Here is a 20,499-nt window from a genome sequence, read left to right as displayed (position 1 = left end):
TGATCACACCTGGCCATTAATTATGCTAATGAGGACCTCATTTGCATAATGCATGGATAAACTTGTATTTCCCTTACCGTGACAGCTGCGGATGTCATCTTTAAGATGTAGGTACCATTAGGAAAGGTGAATGCACCTGGCCAAAAAATTATGCTGATGAGGACCTCATTTGCATAATTTATGCAGAAACTTGTATTTCCCTTATCGTACAAGCTGCAGATGTCATATTTGAGATGTAGGTAGCTTTAGGAAAGGTGCACACGCCTGGCCATGACATATGCTACTGAGGACCTCACTTGCATAAATTATGCATGATGTTGTATTCTCCTTACTGTAAAAGCTGCGGATGTCATCTTGAACATGTAGGTACATGTAGGAAAGGTGAAAGCACCTGGACATAACTTATGCTCATGAGGACCTCATTTGCATAAATTATGCAGAAACTTGGATTTGCCCAGGAGTTATTTTGGGACAGCCCACTTCTTGCATGAGGAGTATGGGCGAAACATCCTGAATTTGCTCATAAAGCAAATGACGGCCAGTCTAGTTGTAAGAGCAAACTTCCCTGCTCAAACCCACCCTCCTCCAGCAGGGTCGAATCGCTTGGCAACAAAGCCTCCTGGCGGTGGCTCAAACTAGCATCTACCAGGCTCCACAGGCCGCTGGAACTTTGTAGAAATTGGCCAAATAGGCGGATAACATGATATGCAGGAGAAGTATGTCCGCTATCGTTACAGTTTGCGACCTCTTGATGGCATATTGGACCCTCTCTCCGTAGTCGACTCCCTTAGCGTACTATTCACTCTATTTGGCCAATTTCTACTATTTTTGCGGCCATCCGTACGGCCTGGTAGAGGCTACCTCAAACGAAGCGTTGGTGAGAGTTGCGTGACTTGGCGAGACCTCTGCAGAGAGACTGGCTATAAAACAAGGCCGCATTGCAGCGAACATGAGCTCTCTGTTTTGGGAGCGTGACTCAAGATCTCACTTATCGTCGGGCCAAGTTTGGATCACGTTTAAGGCTCGTAAACTTGGGGTTGTTTTTATCCTCCATCCATTATCTCGTTCCAACAAAATTCTGTTCAAATTTCGAATTTTTCTTTGTACGTTTGCATCACAATGCTGCCCCATATCAACAGTTGTGTGCAAAAATGCTTTATATTTTCATTGATGATTATCAGCAAAGATTAATCGATCACGACTGTCCAAAAATGTGAATTCTCTTCAACTTGCACTACAACTAGGTTTTGAGATGATAGACCAGTTGCTACTAGTCATGCATGTACAAGTCCTCATACACTCTTTATCTTTTTATATTTTGAATGTTAATACTAGTATAATCTCAGCATTTCTCCTTGACACACACAAGAACACACATCCACAATGAGTAAAAAAATGTAAAATTTTTAATGTATACTGTTGCTATGTACATCTTTGTACAACCAAATGTTTGGCACTTCATACAAAATATATTATTTACAGTACAATATCCTCTGCAACACAACCACTGGACTTTCAGTGCAAAATATTGTCTATGGCTTTGTGGTGGTGGTGGGGTTACATTTGGGGCTCATCTCTAAATTACCATTCAAATAAGAATTGTAACAGAAGAATTACAATGATCATTACCAGAGTAAGGAAATTTCTAGTTACTTTTGACTCTGTCCCTACTATTTCTACACGCTCAAAAAACTACAATTTTGATTGAGATCAAAATTAACCTTTGAGATGGCCCCTTATTTACAGGTTCAGTTTCCACAATACAACAGACGGTATCAAGCAGCATGTCACCATGGCAACAGTTACATAGCAACAGTTCCTTTGCATTTCCTGAAGTACCAAAATCTACTCCTTCGAAGATGTCCTTATGACAGACAGCTGATAAAAACAAACAAATAAAAAACAAACAAAGAGAATGATTTATAACTGGACAACTAGCTTCAGTGCACTAGTACTGAACGCTTTTAACATTTTGAATTTCAACAACACAATGCTAAAATCTTGTGGACATTGACATTGAGGTTTGGTATTCATGATTCTGAGTAGAAATTTGATTTAGTCTCACTCTTATAACATGTTACTGGCAACATTTTTCTACTAAAACATAGATGAGGTATTCACAATCGGGTGCAGTACTACTAGTACAAGATTCCACTAGATGGCACTGCCACCTTGGTGAGAAGTAAGTGAAGGTATAAATTCAGGGCCACTCCTAGTTCATATGTTGGCCAGGGAGAAACGTAACAGCTCTTAATAGCAGTACAAAACTATTCAAATAACTTACAGTATCATTAAAAGTCGATAAAACTAATGGTCGTCACTTGAGTAGGCAATGTTTGATCCACGAGTTTGAACATGATAAAAAAACAACACAAATATTTCTCATACATGTAACATTACCACCATCATTGCTTCCCAGACAGGGCATTGTGTTCTTGCTACCTCTTAATATATATTTTTTACATTGTAGCAGATTTTTCAAACTTTACAATGAATATGCAAAAATACTTTCTTAGGTGAATGAACAAACTGAAAACTTTGAAAATCTTTTTTAGAATCCTGCAATTTGAGGAAATGTTTTTCTTGTGTTTTCTTATTGCTTCAAGTCAGGGCTTTCCACATCAATATTTTTGTATAAATAGGCAAGAAACACTGGCATATTCTCCAATATCTTGTTAGAAACATTACCACTTGGTCTTACACCAAATGTGACAGCAACAAAAAAAATGCTCTCCTCTCAAAAATAGTCTCAGAAGTACAAGGGAAGGGGACGAACACAGCTACAGTAGGCACCCACATGTAAAACGCTTACAAACAATTTCTACATTGACAATACAATTGGCACAAATCTATATACTGACAGGGGCATCGCAGTGTAGGAAATGTGACATATTGTCAGCATGACTCCATTATTCGTTGCCATGCCAACAGGAATGTAAAAGACTATAATATCTTAATAAGCACCTTAGTTTCTGTAGGTTGTAACCACGTGACTTCATCTTGGCAAGATGTGTGATATAGCATTAACATTGTGAGTACATTTTCTATATGCCGCCTGCACACAGACATTTTAGTTACTGGAATGTTGGCAAGACACAAGACACAAGCACAGTCTGTGAGGAATCCTGCCCTCTTAACTAGGTCCTGCCATTCAAGTTAGTTTTGATCCCACAACATAAAATACTGTCTGATAAAACCAAATCTTTTACCACATCTCCTGTCTTCCTCGGGTCTTCTGGCTTGCAATAAGCTGCATTTTCCTTTTTTAACCTTCTCCCTGCTGAAGTAGCCTTTAAGTGCCACCAAATCTGTAATGGTTAAGAGTTAGGCAGCAGGGAAAAGGTTAAACGGATGCAAACTGTGTTTTATGTAGCATGGCAACCACAACCATAGCCTGGTGCCTTGGATGCACAAGCTGGGACCTTCTAGCTCACAATGAACTGTTTAAACAGATGTAGACTGTGTTTCTTGTAGCAAGGCTAGTACGACCGTAGCCTGGGCCTCAGACGCACAAACAGGGATCTTTTAGCTTACTATGAGTTTAAACGGACGTAGACTGTGTTTCATGCAGTATGCCTAGCGCTGCCATAGCCTGGTGCCTCAGACACACAAACAGGGACCTTCTAGCTCACAATGAACTGTTTAAACAGATGTAGACTGTGTTTCTTCCTTGGTTTTATGCAGCATGGCGAGTGCGGCCGCAGCCTGGCACCTTGGACAAACAAAGCAAAGACCTTCTAGCCTATCATGAATTGAGTTCAAACGGACGTTGACTGTGTTTCATGCAGCATGGCGAGTGCAGCCGTAGCCTGGTCCCTCAGACGCACCAGCAGCTTGCCCTTAGCCCAGGGGTTCTGCAGCTGGAGCGGCTGGTAGGTGTCCGGGAGCTGCCTCTCCCTCCCCGCGATGATGGCCACCAGGAAGAAGTTGTGCAGGAGGTCGTCGGCGTACAGGGGTGACACGGGGTCGCGGGTGCGCCCCGCCTTGTTGATCTGCCGTACTACCAGGTCGATGACCTCGCGGGAAGTCGTCTTGGTGGTGACGTGGAGCTACAAATAGAAAGAGAAGCAATTCATGAGTATAAAATGCTGGTATGTCTGCAAGCTAACAGTTACTCAAGCAACTGGATGGGTTTACCAGAAAAGGGAGTAACAAAGATGCTCTGATGCATATATACAAAGTCTGTTGACACAGCCATCATGGTACTAGTATAGAATAAATCAAGAAGGGGGAATCTGCTTGAGATGTATTTCTTACTCCAATAGTCAATGCATCAAGGTAACTCGAGAATCAGTATTCAAATGTAGTCGTATTGCAAATCGATAGAGACTACAATATATGTGCCTCTAAGTAATGTTGTGGTCAGGTTTTAAGTTTCTGAGAGTTAGACATGATAAACTTAGTAGAAAAATGGACGTGTCATACCTTAACACTTGTACCCTTGGCCAGCCCAGTGTGGTAGTCCGGGTAGACTCTCAGGATCCCCGCCTTGGTCGACCCTGTCAGAATCTCCGTCTTGGTTGGCCCATAGGTCTCGGCGGTGCCCCGGGGCGGGGAGGCGTCCTTGTGTCTGTTGACAGGGGAGATGCTACGGGATCGCACGCGGGAACGGGACGGGGACGCCTCCCTGACAAGCACCAGGCCGGGCTCCCCTAGGGGTGGGGAGAAAGGGACGTGGGTGGGGATGGGGGACGTCCCCTTTGACATGCCCTCCTCGTCGCTGGTGGAGGAGCAGACTTCTGGGCTTCTCCTGGCGAAGTTGTCATCTGAATCTGCAGGCAAGAAAGCAAAGTGTGTCTTAGACCACAGTCGACTGCCCAAAAAACATCTTTCAGTTTATTGCACAATGTCATGACAATGCTACACAGATCTACACATCCGTACGAAGCAGACGACTCCAAGACAAATTTTGGACTCTGTCTGTACTGGATACCTTTGCTAAAAGCTACTTAACGTTGCAGCAAAATGGTGACAATAGACTATTATGTTGCTGTAAATGGTGGTACATATAGGATTTACTTGCACTCCCCTTACAACAGAACAGCAACTGTTACAGTGAAGGGAAAGGACTCAAATGTAAATGCTGTACTCAGTCAATCTCATTTGAAGGACCTTTTCAAAACACATTTTCTTGTTCTAAATGGTGGTGTATGCATACAGTTAACTGTTTCTCTAGTTATTTAAATTGCACAGTGAATGAACAAAAAGTAATAATTACCTGATGACCGTCTGGTTTTGGGTAGGGACAGCTGAGTGGGCACTTTTGGCACAGACGGTGTTGCTGCCTGATATATTCTCTCCACGAGGAGGCCTCCGTCCGCCGTTCTATCGCGTGCATACTGTAGCACGTCCATGATCCACCGCGCCCCTCTCCAAACATCCTCCAAGTCCTGGTTGGACGATATCAATGAAGAAACAGTGTAAGTAAGCAGTTTTCTGAAGGAAGTATTCAGTAAGCGACCCATTCTCTGTACAGTAAATAGTTACTGACACTGACCTCTCACTCTAAATACTCTATAGCTGAAGATAATATAGGCACTGTAAATACTTAAGATATAATTTCTATCTATTACATTATGCATAACAGTAAACTTGTTTTATGTTTAAATCTTGATAATGGCCATTTGTCAGTTTGGCAGCCCTGGCTTACAGCCAAATTACAGCCAAAGCAAAGAAGAAAATAGTTTTGGGAGATATTCACTTGCTATACTGCATGTAAGGCTCTTTGTCGTTACTAACATTATGCCAAACCAATAAATAAATAATTGGATTGGGGAATATATCTATAAACATTGGGGAATAAATGTAAAAAGTACCTGCTGAAAGTTGGCTATTCTGAGCTGCCTGTGTTTGGCGCCGGACAGTTCGGAGTCGGAGAAGGCCTCCCTGCACTGGTGCTGCACCAGGAAGTTCTCCACCTCCAGCTGGGACGACAGGGTGGCGTACTGGTCGAAGAACGTGGGCTGGAATGTTGTCATGTGAACTGCAGAAAAGACACAAACAAATGACAGTGTTATTGTTTGCTATAAAATCACTTATCTCATTTAATCATCTGTTACTCTAGCTGAGACACAGGTACATGTACAGCCAAGGTTGCCTAATTAGCAGGTAGCTGTTGTCAGGGGCTAAGTTTGTGTAAAATTACAATGGTTAAATAATTAACAAGTTACTAAGATTACATTCGAATTGACATCATATCGTACATTTATACACAACTAGAATATAAGATACTTAACAAAAGAGAATTTCTTTAGACTTTAGACTCACAAAGGAAGTAGCCCCTTTTCAGGATATAATCACTTGTCTAAGAACTTGCGTCTACTGTACTAGTGGAAACGAAAGTGACTCAAGTCTAAAGCTCACCTAGTTCGAACACCTGTAGAGGCAGCGTGAGAAAGGAGTCCTGCTGAAACAGGTGATGCGTCTGGCCAGGTGCGCAACACACGTCTTCCACAGGTGGGACAAGCAGCAGCATCGAAACGTTGTTGTCTAGCTCAAGGACCTCCGTACAGAACAGTCTGGGAAAGAAGAAGTCACAGGTTACAACTTGAAATACTAGCTGAAATCAATTGATATAGTCCAGTTTTTTATGTTAAACTCAAGGACTTAGGTACAGTCCAATTTCTTAATGTTTAGAAAAAATGACAATCTGACTATCACTCTGAAATTTTTAATGGACATCTGAGGTTTGAATAGCCTTAGTGCCATACTCAGCAGTAACCGCTGGCTCAATCTTTCATCGTTAACAAGCGAAAAGATTGAGCCAGCGGTTACTACGGAGGATGGCACCCAGACTAAGGTTTAAAATGATGTGTATACTTCTGAACTACTGTAATTACATATATGATGACAAAAACCATGGATTGAAACTCTTACCTGTGTTGAAGTGCATCTTCTTCAGAGACATCCAAGGAGTTGAGCAGCCGCCTGGAGGCCCGGATGAGCTGGTCTCTAAATATGGACTGTGCCTGGCTGGGTTTGGGGTCTTCCTCTGTCACCTGGAAAAATGGTTACAAATTCAACAATTGAAAAGTTGACAAATCTACAATGTACATCTCCATTCAGTCATTATTACGTAAAAAAATCAATGTGAAAGATATATTCCTTACTCAAACTGTAAGACTGTCACAGTAGTAATGTAATGTAATACATGTACAATGCTATAACGAGAAGAGTAGGGGCAAACCGGTGTGCTTGGCTACAAAAAGTGAACCATAGTGAAGCCGCATTGCACTATTACTAGTTAGTCGAAAAATAGATAGGCTTCACCTTAATTGAAGATGACTGCTTTTTTAAAATAACTGAACAGTAGACATGATGTGAGTGATCAGGAGACAAAAGATCATAGGTGACAGTAAGTTGAAAGATCATCTCACCTCCCCATTGCATAACCTGCGCACCCAGTCCCACTCCTCACTGGAGACGTTGGGGTTGTCCCTGATGCGGCAGTGGGGCAGCATGTTGGGGTTGCCCTTCGGCACCAGCACGCCGATGGAGTCCATGGAGCTGCACAGCTTCAGGTAGCCGATGTACAGGCCCTGGGGCGGCGGCTTCGTGCTGTTGTGGTTGTAGTGCATGATCTCCTGGAGAAGTAGGAAGGAAATATTTGGTTAGCAAGATCAAATATGAAATTAGTTCCTGATACAGCAAGAGGGAAGTAATTGATGTTGTTGTGGTTGTAGTGCATAATCTTCTGAAAAAAGTAGTAAGAAAATGTTTGGTTAGTTTGAGTGGCACCCAATTCCCTATTGATTACAGAGTTAGGCAGCAGGGAGAAGTTTAAGAATACAGTTAGTTGTTGGAGTGGTGACTTACAGGGATTCTGTTGAGAAGTCTCTCCAGCGCACTGGGGTCCTCTGCCGCCGACATTCTCCGCCGCTGGAGCCGACTGATCGGGACCCACTTCAGGGAGGAGGACTGGACATATTTTGGGTCCTGTGGAAGTACACAGGAAACATTAATTGTCATAAATCTTGGGTTGGAACACAGTGGAATCATTGCTGGCAGGATGTTTTAGAATATTCAGAATCTCTATATTTTGAATGTAAAAATGAGGATTTTTCATCATCAACACTCAACGTGGGCTACCTATTTTCAACTCACATCAATCAAATTCAAAGGACCAACACTACATGTTGAAGGCATCTCCCTGAAACTACTCCAAATTTCAAAAGAATGATAATTGTAGATGTAGACATCTTTCCAAAGTCTTAAGACATCCAAGAGAGAAGGAAATATTCGCACTACTGTAACAATTGGCTGGAACTGCAGCACCAAACTGGACACATTGGTAGAAAACTATCTGGTGAGTTGACTGACCTTGACTTGTCTGACAGTCGGAATGACAATGGAGCCATGGCTGTCCTTGATGGCAGTGTGGTACACATAGCCCAGGTCCTGCACTCCCAGAGAGTTCTGCAGAAATAACAACACAGGACATTAATGCAATGCTACAAAACAAAGATGTACACAGATCAAATTTTCAATGACTACTGTTGCCTTTGTCAGGATTAATAACAAAGGACATTAGTTTAGAACTGTTACAACACATTTAAAAACATTACAGAATTGTAGCCTACTTCAAATACACAATCACCATTTAGAACAAACCATCTTTGTCAGTTATCCAACATTTTTATCTCCATGGAAAAAGGAGATATTCATCAAATGAATGTAAAATTTCTGCAAGAGGACTACATGAAAACAGGGCTGGTACTCCATGACACTGTGTGCACCGATGCACAGACATTATCCTCAGACTCTGTTTTTGTGTTGATATTCCAATCCTGTATTTTTTTAAAAGTAATGAATGAAAATTACCTTAATTCTTTTTTATTTTTCACATTTGATTTAAACTAAAATCAAAGCCACAATCTAACTACAACTGCTTGTATCCAACAAATTGTGGAAACCTGGGTGAACTAAGTACATTATTTTGTGCAAACACAAAACCTTTTCCTTGTACTTCACGTAACACAAACAGCAAAGATGGAAGCACAGAAATAACAGGAAGTGGTCATGCATTTCTTATAAACACTGTTAGTGAGCATTTCCTGTTTTTCCTCTTCTTCCTGTTGACTTTGTAACATAAAGCCAATGAACCTTTCTGTTTTCTAATGTGTGGGCAACCATGACCCCATTTATGATTCAAAACATCATACTTTAAAGTTCGTTGCTATGTTAGACTAGGTCAAAAAGGTCCAATGTAACATTCAACCCATTGGGACATTATGACCTGGATATATTCACCTTTGTTTTTGAAATGGCATTTTATTTCAAAGACAGTTTAACTCTTATATAAAGCCAAATGCATACTGTATTGTAAGCCAGGGGCATTAAAAACTAGATAACAGGTCTCAGGAGCCATCAATGCCCTTTGAGACGAGGTCAACTCTTTCGTAAGCAGGAAAACACAGTCTCCTGGGATCAAAACAACAGGAAACCTTTGTGAAATGTTGTTTATATAAGGTAATTCTCTTTTATTGCATGGTACAACATGACCCAAAACGTAGCTGCATATGGGAGAGGTTCAAACCCGATCCATCGGAAGTGATGTAAGTTCTCTGTAGTTCAACAGACTTTGCTCAGTGAGGTCAGTGACATGTTAAGGCCTAATGGTTTGATGCAGATTTTCTACATCTCCAGTTTGAGATGCTTTTACAAAGACTTCAAAGCCGTGCCATGCCACAAGAGGAAGCTGGATGTCAAGTGACTTTGCTTACGAAAGGTGCTTATAAAACAGTTCTAAAAAATCTATCTAAGTGTAGGACTAGTACTAAACGTTACGGTTAAAAATGTTTGAATTAATAATGTTTAAATCAGGATGCGTCATTTCTTTTGTTTCTATGGAAGCCAGTGGGATAGAATTAGAAGCCTGTGGGATACCGCAAAACACAGGCCCATATCGAATTTTACCATGACCCAAGTGAAAGTGAGTGTGAGTTAGTGAGAGTGAGTGAAAGTGAGTGAGAGTAGCTCACCTGGAGTTGTATAGCAGCCTGCAGGAGCCGACTTCTGAAGGATGCAGACGAGGCAGAGGCACACCTGTCCAAATCCTGCCGCAGCTGTCTCAGATCCGACCAGGTGCAGGACACCTGTGACAGGTAAATAAATTGGACACATTAACCTACTGCCGAACCCCATAACCAATTCAATACTGCTTTCAGATATGTCGCAGTGACATCTATAGCTGCAGTGCAAAGTGCACCAGACAGAATTGTTCTGATTGGTCACCAAAACGTTGGTTGAATAAAGCACTGGTTGTGTACAAAGAGATTTTTTTATTCAAAAAATGTTGCAGTCTCACCTTCATGAACCAGTGGAGATCCAGGTTGAGCATGCTGGGAAACGTGTCATCCACCTCGACAACAGGAATGTTGTCTTCGCCCGTAACCAGGATGTGGTCTCCATGGTACAAGATGGTGGCCAGGTACACCCCTCTGCTGCAGGGAGCAAGGTCAAAACAAGGTCAGGCACGTATAGCACAGGAAGGATACAGCAATTAAGTAATAAGAAGTGCCAAGAGAATGCAATTTGTGACTTCCTTTATGGGATCTAGATGACATTGGAAGCAGGAAAGGGACAACAACATTTCTTCTAAACCAGGGACTACTTTTTAACAAAATGTCGCCACAAAAAATCAAATATTTACAACCACCGTTAACAAACAACTGCAGTTTGAAAGGATGCCACTAAGAGATAAAACAGAGAATGTCGGCATTTCTAAATTCTTACCTTTTCAGGTTGCGGTGGAACTTGACAGACTGGAAGAAGTTCTTCAGACCCTTCTTCATGGAGCGGCGCATGTGGGGTGGGGATCCTTTAGGGGAACTGTGTGTGGCTGTACGGGCAAAAAACGCATAATTAGCCGCCATCATACCAGGGCTCTAGCAAGGTCGAATGTGTTTTTCCCTCATCCCAATTCCCGTTGACGGAAAAAAAACTAAAAAGTATTATTCCCCAAAAGATTCAGGAAAACTACAATTATGTTTATGACATATTCTGAATGATGAAAAGTGGAGCAAGAGCTTCAAAGACAAAAGAAAGAATTATCAAATAAAAACAAACAAACTTACAGATGGTGTCTGCTTCCAACATCTTGGCATTCTTGATCTGTGTCTTCAAGTCTTCTAGCTTCTTGAGCCGATGTCGGTCCTGAGACTCTGCTACCTCCAGTTCTCTCCAGTCTGCACAGGAACAACAAAAAATGGTAAGGGTGGCAAAGGCATATACACGAAAACCATTCTTTCATTCTTTACAAGTTGAAATCAAGACTTAAATCTGCCACAGAAGAAGATCTCCTTGCTGCCTAACCAATAGGGAATCGGGTGCTAAACTGCTACTTCAGAGTGCTAAAGGTTAAACCCATTCGGATGTTAAAGGTGCCCTAAGCGATTTCAGGGGGTAAAACTTTAAATATTCTGGGGAAAACAATTCTGTTTTGTGAGGTTGAAATTGACATTTACTTCCCCATATTAGCACATCTGCATCATTATTTCAGACTTTGGGCGTTTAAAAATAGCACAGAAGCAAGCCACAAAAGGAGTATTTTATTTATTGGGTCCCCCAAAAAATCAGCCCAGAATCCAGCCATAACGGTTTCCTGTCGACAATTTTCGGTAACTTCCGGCCGCGTGACGTCACAATGCCCAAGGACATTGAGCCATGACCACGTGATCATTTCTTCGGATGCGTTCGGGATTTATCGGTCAGAATCGTGCATGTTCGGAAGATTTGAAATGATGGCTGGCCTCCAAGCGCTCAGATTTTCAATGAGTTACCAGCACACAACGACATCACATTTTTGCTCCATGATGGTCGATATGTGATGGTATTGTGTTATCTAAACTTACTATGGACAGAAATCAGAAAAAAATTGATTTTGAATATATGACTTTCAGCGCCCTAATATTGCTTAGGTTGCCTTTAAAAGTAACCCTTAAATCTGACACAGAAGAAGACTGTACAGAATCAATTTGCTTCAAGTACCAACACATCATCTAACCACTAAGCACTGTGGCAGAATGCCTAATAGCAGAAAAAACAAGCTTTGGGAGATTAGCCAATCAGCATCAAAGGCAAAAGACAGAACATCCAGTCACAACGGAGCATTAAAAAAAAAAAAAAGCAGAAGATCAGAACATAAAACAACGTGCTTTCCAGTGTGTGATGTATAAAAACAACTACTACCGATTTTCAGCACCAAGGACAACACTGTACTAAAAAAGGGATAAAATACACCACACTGAAAAATCAACTCTATCCAACTCTTAAATGGCATCTACAGCAAATGATTAGCCTGGGGTCCATTTCAGTCACCACGATACAATGCTACTAGTCAATGTTAATCACCGGAACATGAAAATTCCCGAAGCACCTAGATCATTATGTGCTCGTCACGTCAACTCCGTGTCCGTGGAAATAACAATCATTAACAGATACGACCTATAAAAGCAGAATTCACCGAAGCACTTTCAATTGGCTCATCGGTATATTCACTACCATGTCAGTGAAATGAAAGACTTAAAAGGGAGAAAACGTTGAAAGGAGCCACGTGCTGAAGTGTGGGGGTGACCTGTGCTCATCATCTCAACTTACGTCCGTTGAAATCATCAACAGATACAACAAATGGAAGCAAGAAATGCCAAGATTAAACAGATACATTTGGCTCATACATGGGGATTTTCACTACTTAGTCTTCAGCGTCATTTAAGACATAAAAGAAGAAACGTTAAACGGAGCTTTGTGTTGAAGCGAGGGGGTAACCTGGTGTGCTTTGCACGATCATCAATCAAAAGGCATTCAATTTACACTTCGATGGAACAAAGAAAGAGAGAAGTGCTGATGATACATACATATTCAGAATCACAAAAGAACTATGGACGAAAGATGGTAGGAAAATAAATTGCCTGTCTCAGACAATCTTCGTCACATGCACTGCAAAATTTTGATTGAGATGATACAAATGAGAAAGTAAAGATTGCACATTAATTACATGAAGGTACTACGGCTGTAAGTAACTATTAAGTAGATAGGTAGAGATTGTACATGACTTACTTGAGGGTACTGCAGCCGGCGGTATGGTGGCCTTGTTCGGTCCCCATCCCTTCACGTTGCAGGCCGACACTCTCACATAGTATGAGTTTCCCTGCAGACAAGGCATGGCAGAAACCTTCATCAAAACCTGCCTGAAAAAGCCAGAAACTTTCCAGCAAGCCTTCCCAAAACAACGGGAAGATTTTTCCAGTCGTTTGTTGTCGCTAAAAGCACCGGTTCCAAACATCTAAACAAGTGGCGAAACGATTTAGAACAGTCTTTGCAAGTGCTGCTGGTGCTAACAGTGGGCAGACACAGTGTGTGGTCTCGCTTTAGTTGCAAGCTAAACTGGTTAGTGGAAGGGAGCAACGCGGGTTTTATAGACTCAGTCATAAGCCTGGTGACGTAGGAGGAACGTGACACTCTACCCCAAGCCTATTTTCATCGTGTCTCGTGATACAAATATACACAGGGATCCCACGTGGCCCCGCCTTCACTCCCTTCTGAGAAACAGGAAGTGGGAATGGCTTCAGGTGATTGGTGGAGAAGGAGACGGCCGGTTTACGAGCCAATAATAACGGGATGATTGCACGAGGAGCATCATGCATGTCAAATCTCATGTCAGGCCCAAGGGGGAGCAATTAATCACTACCAAATAGGGTAACGAGGGGCTGGCAGGCTCGCAAGCCAGACTGATGTAGATAAAGGCAACCAACAACAGAGAATGCATTATGTGGAGTAGTAACTGTTATTGCAAAGAATCCATTTTCTTGCTATATGCAAACTAATTATTGTTATGGTAGGAAGAACATAGTCCAGTCTTTCCAGGCCTTGGGGCAGTGATATAATAGAAGAAAATTTAATGATGAAACAACAAGGACGAAAGTAAGAAAGAAAGAAAGCAATATTGAAAGTTAATGTTGAAGAGAGTCAAAAGGTTGGATAATGTTTCTCACACTAAGAGATTTGCATTTTCAATCAGATAGGTTCACCTCCCTGTTTCTGTTCTCTGCCACAACACAGCATTTCAATTCATTGAACTCTATAAATGTATAATATCCCTGTTATGAATTATCAAACAGTTTGCAACGTGAGGACGAGATACTATGACCTATACTAAATGAAGAGCTAATTTTGTTAGCTCACGAGGCCTCCACAGCCATCATTAGCATTCCCGCCCTGCCTTACCTGTTGACAAAAATTGAAACCTTAAAGGGAGAAACGGAAGGAGACAGATGGCAAAATGTGGAGGCACTGAGGCAAGATATAATAGGCACATGATGAATGTGAGTCTGACGTTACTGAAGTTTCCAACTTAGGGAAAACAACATCTGTGTCACGTTGTGGTGTGCTTGCATGCATTCTAACTTGGGTTATTGCTGTTTTTTGCTGGTATTATACTACTCACCATGTTATAGCTCTGAAATCTGACACTAGTATGTTTTCCTTCTCTTTTACTGAGCTTATTTGATTTAGGATAAAAAAGGATTTGTATCTACTCATAAATGGTAAACCACCTTTAAGGCATAACACACCAGTTTCGAAGGTTAAGTACAAGCTGTGTATTGATAGATGGATACGTTCAAGATACAGTTTACTACACAGGTAAGGATCACAATTTCCAAAGAATGATGTGCCGTTCTTACATGTGACTGTGTCACTAAATGAGTCTTAAAAAGTATGATGAAAAAGAAAACGGACGAAAGATTGAAAAGGATACCAGTAACATTTCATTGAAGGCTGTAAAATAGTGCCTGTTTATACATATTATCTTACGTCATACATCCAAGTGCCATATGTAAGCCTACGCTTGAAATAGTGTCAAGAAAGAAAGACCTTAAAAACAAAAAGCGACCCACACACAGCTTACCGGCAGATCATATGTTACAACAACCCTGCGGCATTTCCAACCACTCAAGTCTGTAGACATCCAGTACAGACTCATTCTTACATTACAGGTAAAATCTGCTGTATAGCCGCTAATCTTTCTGTTTTTTCCGTTCTAACATCCGGACAAAAATAGCAATTGGCTGCCTACTACTTTAGAAAACTACTGTCCAATGCAAACTCTGTCAGGTAAGACTTATAAAAAGAATACTTATCTTAGCTGCTAACCTTTTTGTTTCTACCCTACCAACATACATGTAGTAAAAATAGGCCAAAAAAAGCAATTGGTTCACCAGACTAAAACTAAAACACTACTACTGTTTGCTTATGCAGAACTGATCTTATAACACAGGAGAGCTTTATAAAGGATTACTTATAGCTGCTAACCTTTTTTTTTCGTGCCAACATCTCGAATCAGCACCTGAGGTAATTACACTGGACAAAAATAGCCATTGGTTCACCTGAGGCTTCTACGGTCCAACCTGATCGAACTACTAAAAAACACTACTTCCTCAATGCAGAATGATCTTATATATTATAACACAGGCAAGATTTATAAAAAGATTACATAGAGGATCAAATTTAATCCTTTTGTATTTCCGTCCCAACATCTAGAATTAGCACCTGAAGTAACACCATTGGACAAAATTAGCAATTGGCAGTGGCTACCACTACACATGTATGTGGGCTGTCGGCCTTGCAGAGGTTTGACCCGTTTTGGTGGACAACCATACTCAATATGTATCAAGAACAGGGAAAGAAACAGGAAGCGAAAGTGTGTAATCTCAGGAATTGGCATTCAAAGCCTTGTTTAAAAGCTATACAAGCTTAAAAAATGTCAATTGCTCGTCAGACGACTGTCTTGAGTTTGTCGACCACTTGTAGCAAGGGCAAGAACAAGGCCAAACAGCAGCCAATTTGTAGAGTAGAAAACATAGCATCATCTCACATTTGTCACGTTTTCTACCTTCTAGTTCAAACTGGTTTCAGAACTTACGCATGGCGTAAAAATCTGTTTTCTGGCAACGATCAAATGAAACTGGTTTCCACCGGCTAGAACTGTCAAGGGAAAAACACACCATGGCCTAATAACAGTCCCCGACAACATTTACGACTTTATCCTAAGACCCCAGGTAATCTATGGGCTATGGCCTGTTTTGGACTTCCTTTTGCCAACAGTTTGGGCCTTCATGATAATGCTTGTTATGTGATTTACCCACTTATTGGACAGCTCACTGGGCTTCTAAATTGATCAAAGCGGCCACGAAGCACCTTGTGGGTCTAATATTAGTACAAATGTAAATCTAAAGCCTCTTTCTTGGGACGGATGTCACATTGTCACGTTTTCTACCTCCTACAAGTTCATCAGACTGGTTTCAGAACTTGCGAACGGCTTAAAAACCTGTTTGTTTTCCGGCAACGATCAGATGAAACTGGTTTCCACTGGCTAGAACTGTCAAGGGAAAAACGTGCCATGACCTAAGAACAGTCCCCGACAACATTTATGGCTTTAAGACCCCAAGTAATGCACGGTGTATCAGCTATGGCCTGTTATGGACTTTCTTTTGACAACAGTTTGGCTGAATCTAGATCTTCATGATAATGCTTGTTATGGGATTAACCCATTTATTGGACAGCTCACTGGGCTCCTAATTGGTCAAAGCGGCCATGAAGCACCTTGTGGGTTTAATATTAGTAAACCTAAAGCCTCTTTGTTGGGACGGATGTTGCCAACACTACCTAATTTAGGCAGAAGCTAATCTTAGCACTGTCGGATCCTAGTATATCAGAACATTATGAAATACTATGTAAATTGGTGATCAAAATACAAACCAAGTGGAAAACGTTATTGTCATTTCTCTAAGGGATCTATTTTTAGTCCTTAATGACAATGAAGTTTATTGCATATTCATGCCCAACAAAGGGCTAAATGCAGGCTTAATATCAAAAACAATTTCTCAAAGACATGAATGGATAATAACAAACACAAGTTATCAATTTTTCCATACATATCACATATCACTAAAATCTTACTCGACAGAGCTACTTCAACTTTGCACAAAATTTAATGTCTACGGTACACTAGAAATGGAGAAAAAAAAAATCCTTGCAATTCAAACATGACAACTGCAAACAAAACATACAATGTGCTTTCAACCAGTTCCTGTTTACAGTGATCTACCACACAGAGTTTTTAAGCACCCAGACAGGATGCTTAATAAGCACGAAGCGATTATCCCATTCATGGTAGGTAATTAACGATGCTGTCTGCGAGTGTCGGGCAGGATTAGAAAACAACCAATTAATCACCAGATAAAAACCGGCGGCACTTTCCAGGAAGGTTGGGTCGGAAAACATCAAAACAACCTGGGGCCCACTTCGTGATTACCCGGGATCTGAGATCACCTTTTCTCAGGCGTTCCGCTGAGACTATCAATCAGAGAAGACACCCAAAAGGATTTGAGTAAGACAGTCATAAGGTTAAGATTAATACATCAATCAAGAAGTTTTGAATCAAGACTGCTGCTACCAAGTTAACATTTCTACAGATTCATAATCCAACAGTACTGCAGCAAGTCTCAAGGTTCACAAACCCTTGATATATTCAACAGATCTTTCCACAAATTTCGAGAAAGAAGTCAGAGGTAGACTTTTCCAGTTATTGTCAGTACTAGTAAAGTAGCAACAAGCCTACAATACATAAACAATGATACCAAAATGTACATTTGCATATCTATAAGAAACAGAAAACGAAAATTTTGAAAGGAATAAAAAAACAGGCTAATTTCTAGGACTGAAATCACAACAACAGTGCCAAAATACCTTTAGTAAGAACAAAGCCGCTCGTCGTAGTACGTCTGACACAGGCATCACTGTTGAACTCGAAAAGAAGCACATTGATATCCAGACTCAAGTGTACGGCAGACTTACATTTTGTAACATCCACGGAAGAGCCTGGGTACACCTTTCCTTACTTATTATACAAAGATATGTGAACATAAGAATACCAGGAACCAATGATGTTCCAGTTTTTCCAGCACTCCTAACATAAAGATGAACAACCCCATTTTAGACAGACGTAATAGTTTTCTTATATGTTGTGTATATAGATACAATGTAGTTTGGCAAAACATTTGCGTCATAATTTAGCTGATGGATGGAATAACTGTCACCTTCTAGTGGCCGCCCTTCTATAAAAGTGACTGATTGCATCCGGAGATAGATTCCAAAAGCTGCACTTTAGGATGACAAACTGAGGAAGTAACTTCAGCCAAATGGTAAAACGGTGGCTGAGGGTTTCAGGTTAGTCTGACAAATGTTTACAGGAAACTAAAAGGTTAGGTTCAAAAGCCTACTATACTATATAAGTCTAGTTCTCACCCATATAACACAAGACCTTCCTAATCTAGACTCCCGTAGCCGTTTGAAAATAGCACTTGAGGTTGATAAACCGAGGAAGTGACACCTTCAAACAAGCTGGTAAATGGTTGTTGGGATTTTGAGGCTAGTCTGATGAATGCCTAATCCTGCATTGTCCTAAAAGCATCTGCATTCTGTCAGGATTTAGTCAAAGCTAATACCTTAAAGGAAAGGAATAGATCAGAGAATGGAACTGCATTGTGAATTGAATAGTCTGGTACACACAGTGGTACGATGACCAAAGTTGGAGAAACATGAATCCTTCAACACTAACACCAACAGGTAGTGCAGATAATCCAAGACCGTTCTAGGACAGAAATAAACAACTGAGATGAAATACCTGACGCGGGAACGACGCTGCCCGACGCATTAGACCAAAAGCAGGCATTGCTGCCACTAAGGTTCCTCAGCCAGTCAGTGATGCCTCCGTATAACAGACTAGTGTCTGGCAACAAACAACATCAGTGCACTAATGTGCTGTAAGCACTCTAGTACCTGCCTTTTATTTGTGAACCTGTCGCAATTACCATATTAGGACAACGCGGAGCTGGTGATTCACTAATTCCCTCGGTAGGGTGTCTTCCCACAGGAAGAGGCAAGAGAACGACACAGACATCACGTTCTCTTACATGTACCTTAGAAGTGGGAACAAAAGGGCACTGAGTAATGATTCACAAGCACTGCAAGAGGACCTTTGCTTTCATCTGTGCCGTCCTTAATAGAATCTTTTATTTCCAACTGTTATTGGATGCGTCTTGGTTTATTGTAGCAACAAGTGGTTGGATAAATGTCTGTGTGTCGGTGGATGATTGTTAGGATCAGTGACACCTACTCGACACCGTCTTCCGGCGATCATGACTTTCCCTGATTCTATTGGTAGATTGAGGAAGTAACACAACGCTAATGGAAGATAGTCGTTGGAAACATCCAGTACGTAATTCTTACATGGCCAAGGGGATACCTCAATGTCAGGGCGTTTCTATTTTGGGCACTAAGTCATCACTCGTGGGAAAAGTGTTTACAAATTTTGTATGAAAATAAAAAACACATCCCATGTTTGCTTAGTCTACATCCTCCTTATAGGTTTAAGTAAAGATAAGTCACCATCCCAGATTCAAGCATGGCTTTGTTTTGCCTGGACTTAGTCATGCGGTGATCATAGCACAGTGACAATCGATACAATAACTGTTACAGTATCTGAAACTTTGCACTTCCGTTCAATGACTAGGTAACTCCTTGTTTTGAAAACAACATCAACAAGCGGAAATGTAAGCTGAGAATTGACTGTGACTCGGTGAGTTTATGCCACTTAAGAAACCTTTAAAGCGATACAATAAAAAACTGCATTCAGCAATTCTTACTAGGCGAAAGGAAACTTATCCTCTCGGGGAAAACACATTTGAAAAGGACTAAAGTACATGTATACACTCTTGTTTGATGAATCTATCAAAGTTCAACACGGCGTCAAGTTTCTAAATGCATGAAGAAGGAAGTGGCATTGTCTGCAATGAAAACAGCTTGTCACAATGGATTTCTGAACAAGTGTCAGGAAGAAAGCTTTCAGAGTCTGACATCTAAACTGTTGTGTACATTCAATGATTGTGTTTCAAGTTCATTTGCCTCAGGATATGGCTGATTGATGGACATGTCATATTTTGGTGGAGGGATTCCTGGATAACTCAGACTTAATGAACATACAAGCTTTAATTTTTTGAAAGTAGTTGCTAATCAAGTTTGGCCTCACAGGTAAAATGGTTTCTGTTTTATATGATCAGACAAAAAAAGAATTATTGATATGAAAAGACTTGTAGTTCTATCATTAGCATGATCTAATTTTGTTTTTAGATCCAATGACAATGGTATAGCTGCAGGATTAGGTTCTCTGATTCCCTCACTCTTTCGCTTGCACGGTCATTGTACAAAGATCGATTTTGCCGAGTGTACAATGTAGGTATTCCCAGAACAAGATATCAAAGTATCCCATCGCGCTTTCATTTGTCTGCACATGAAGCACTACAAATAAATCATAATCCCCAATCTCACATGTAATTACATTTTTGTGCCGACAGTCTCTTCCTGGAAGGGGGATTTGACGAATATTCGGTCTATATCAAATATTTCATCACAGCCTTCCTGGAAGAGCGGAAAGACATTGCC

At 41.0% G+C, this 20,499-nt stretch overlaps 1 protein-coding gene across 3 annotated transcripts in view; it reads right to left on the bottom strand.

Annotated features, from left to right (window-relative positions):
* Positions 1-1,388: 1,388 nt before the first annotated feature.
* The window catches only part of LOC136440938 (ankyrin-repeat and fibronectin type III domain-containing 1-like), a 159,160-nt gene continuing 140,049 nt past the window's right edge, over positions 1,389-20,499 (bottom strand). For all 3 annotated transcript variants that reach the window (XM_066437134.1, XM_066437135.1, XM_066437136.1), the window contains 14 exons: positions 13,057-13,147; positions 11,076-11,186; positions 10,735-10,840; positions 10,307-10,442; positions 9,981-10,094; positions 8,320-8,415; positions 7,816-7,935; positions 7,377-7,583; positions 6,877-6,998; positions 6,364-6,518; positions 5,817-5,983; positions 5,219-5,390; positions 4,426-4,772; positions 1,389-4,049 (listed from right to left, as the gene is read on the bottom strand). In XM_066437134.1, coding sequence (XP_066293231.1) covers positions 3,759-4,049; positions 4,426-4,772; positions 5,219-5,390; positions 5,817-5,983; positions 6,364-6,518; positions 6,877-6,998; positions 7,377-7,583; positions 7,816-7,935; positions 8,320-8,415; positions 9,981-10,094; positions 10,307-10,442; positions 10,735-10,840; positions 11,076-11,186; positions 13,057-13,147 — 2,235 coding nt within the window. In that variant the 3' untranslated portion in view covers positions 1,389-3,758. The remainder of the gene's footprint in view (positions 4,050-4,425; positions 4,773-5,218; positions 5,391-5,816; positions 5,984-6,363; positions 6,519-6,876; positions 6,999-7,376; positions 7,584-7,815; positions 7,936-8,319; positions 8,416-9,980; positions 10,095-10,306; positions 10,443-10,734; positions 10,841-11,075; positions 11,187-13,056; positions 13,148-20,499) is intronic.

Source organism: Branchiostoma lanceolatum, chromosome 8 (genome assembly GCF_035083965.1).
Source record: "Branchiostoma lanceolatum isolate klBraLanc5 chromosome 8, klBraLanc5.hap2, whole genome shotgun sequence".
NCBI lineage: Eukaryota > Metazoa > Chordata > Leptocardii > Amphioxiformes > Branchiostomatidae > Branchiostoma > Branchiostoma lanceolatum.
Note: the sequence above shows the minus strand (reverse complement) of the source record. Positions and strands in the feature narration are given on the sequence as shown.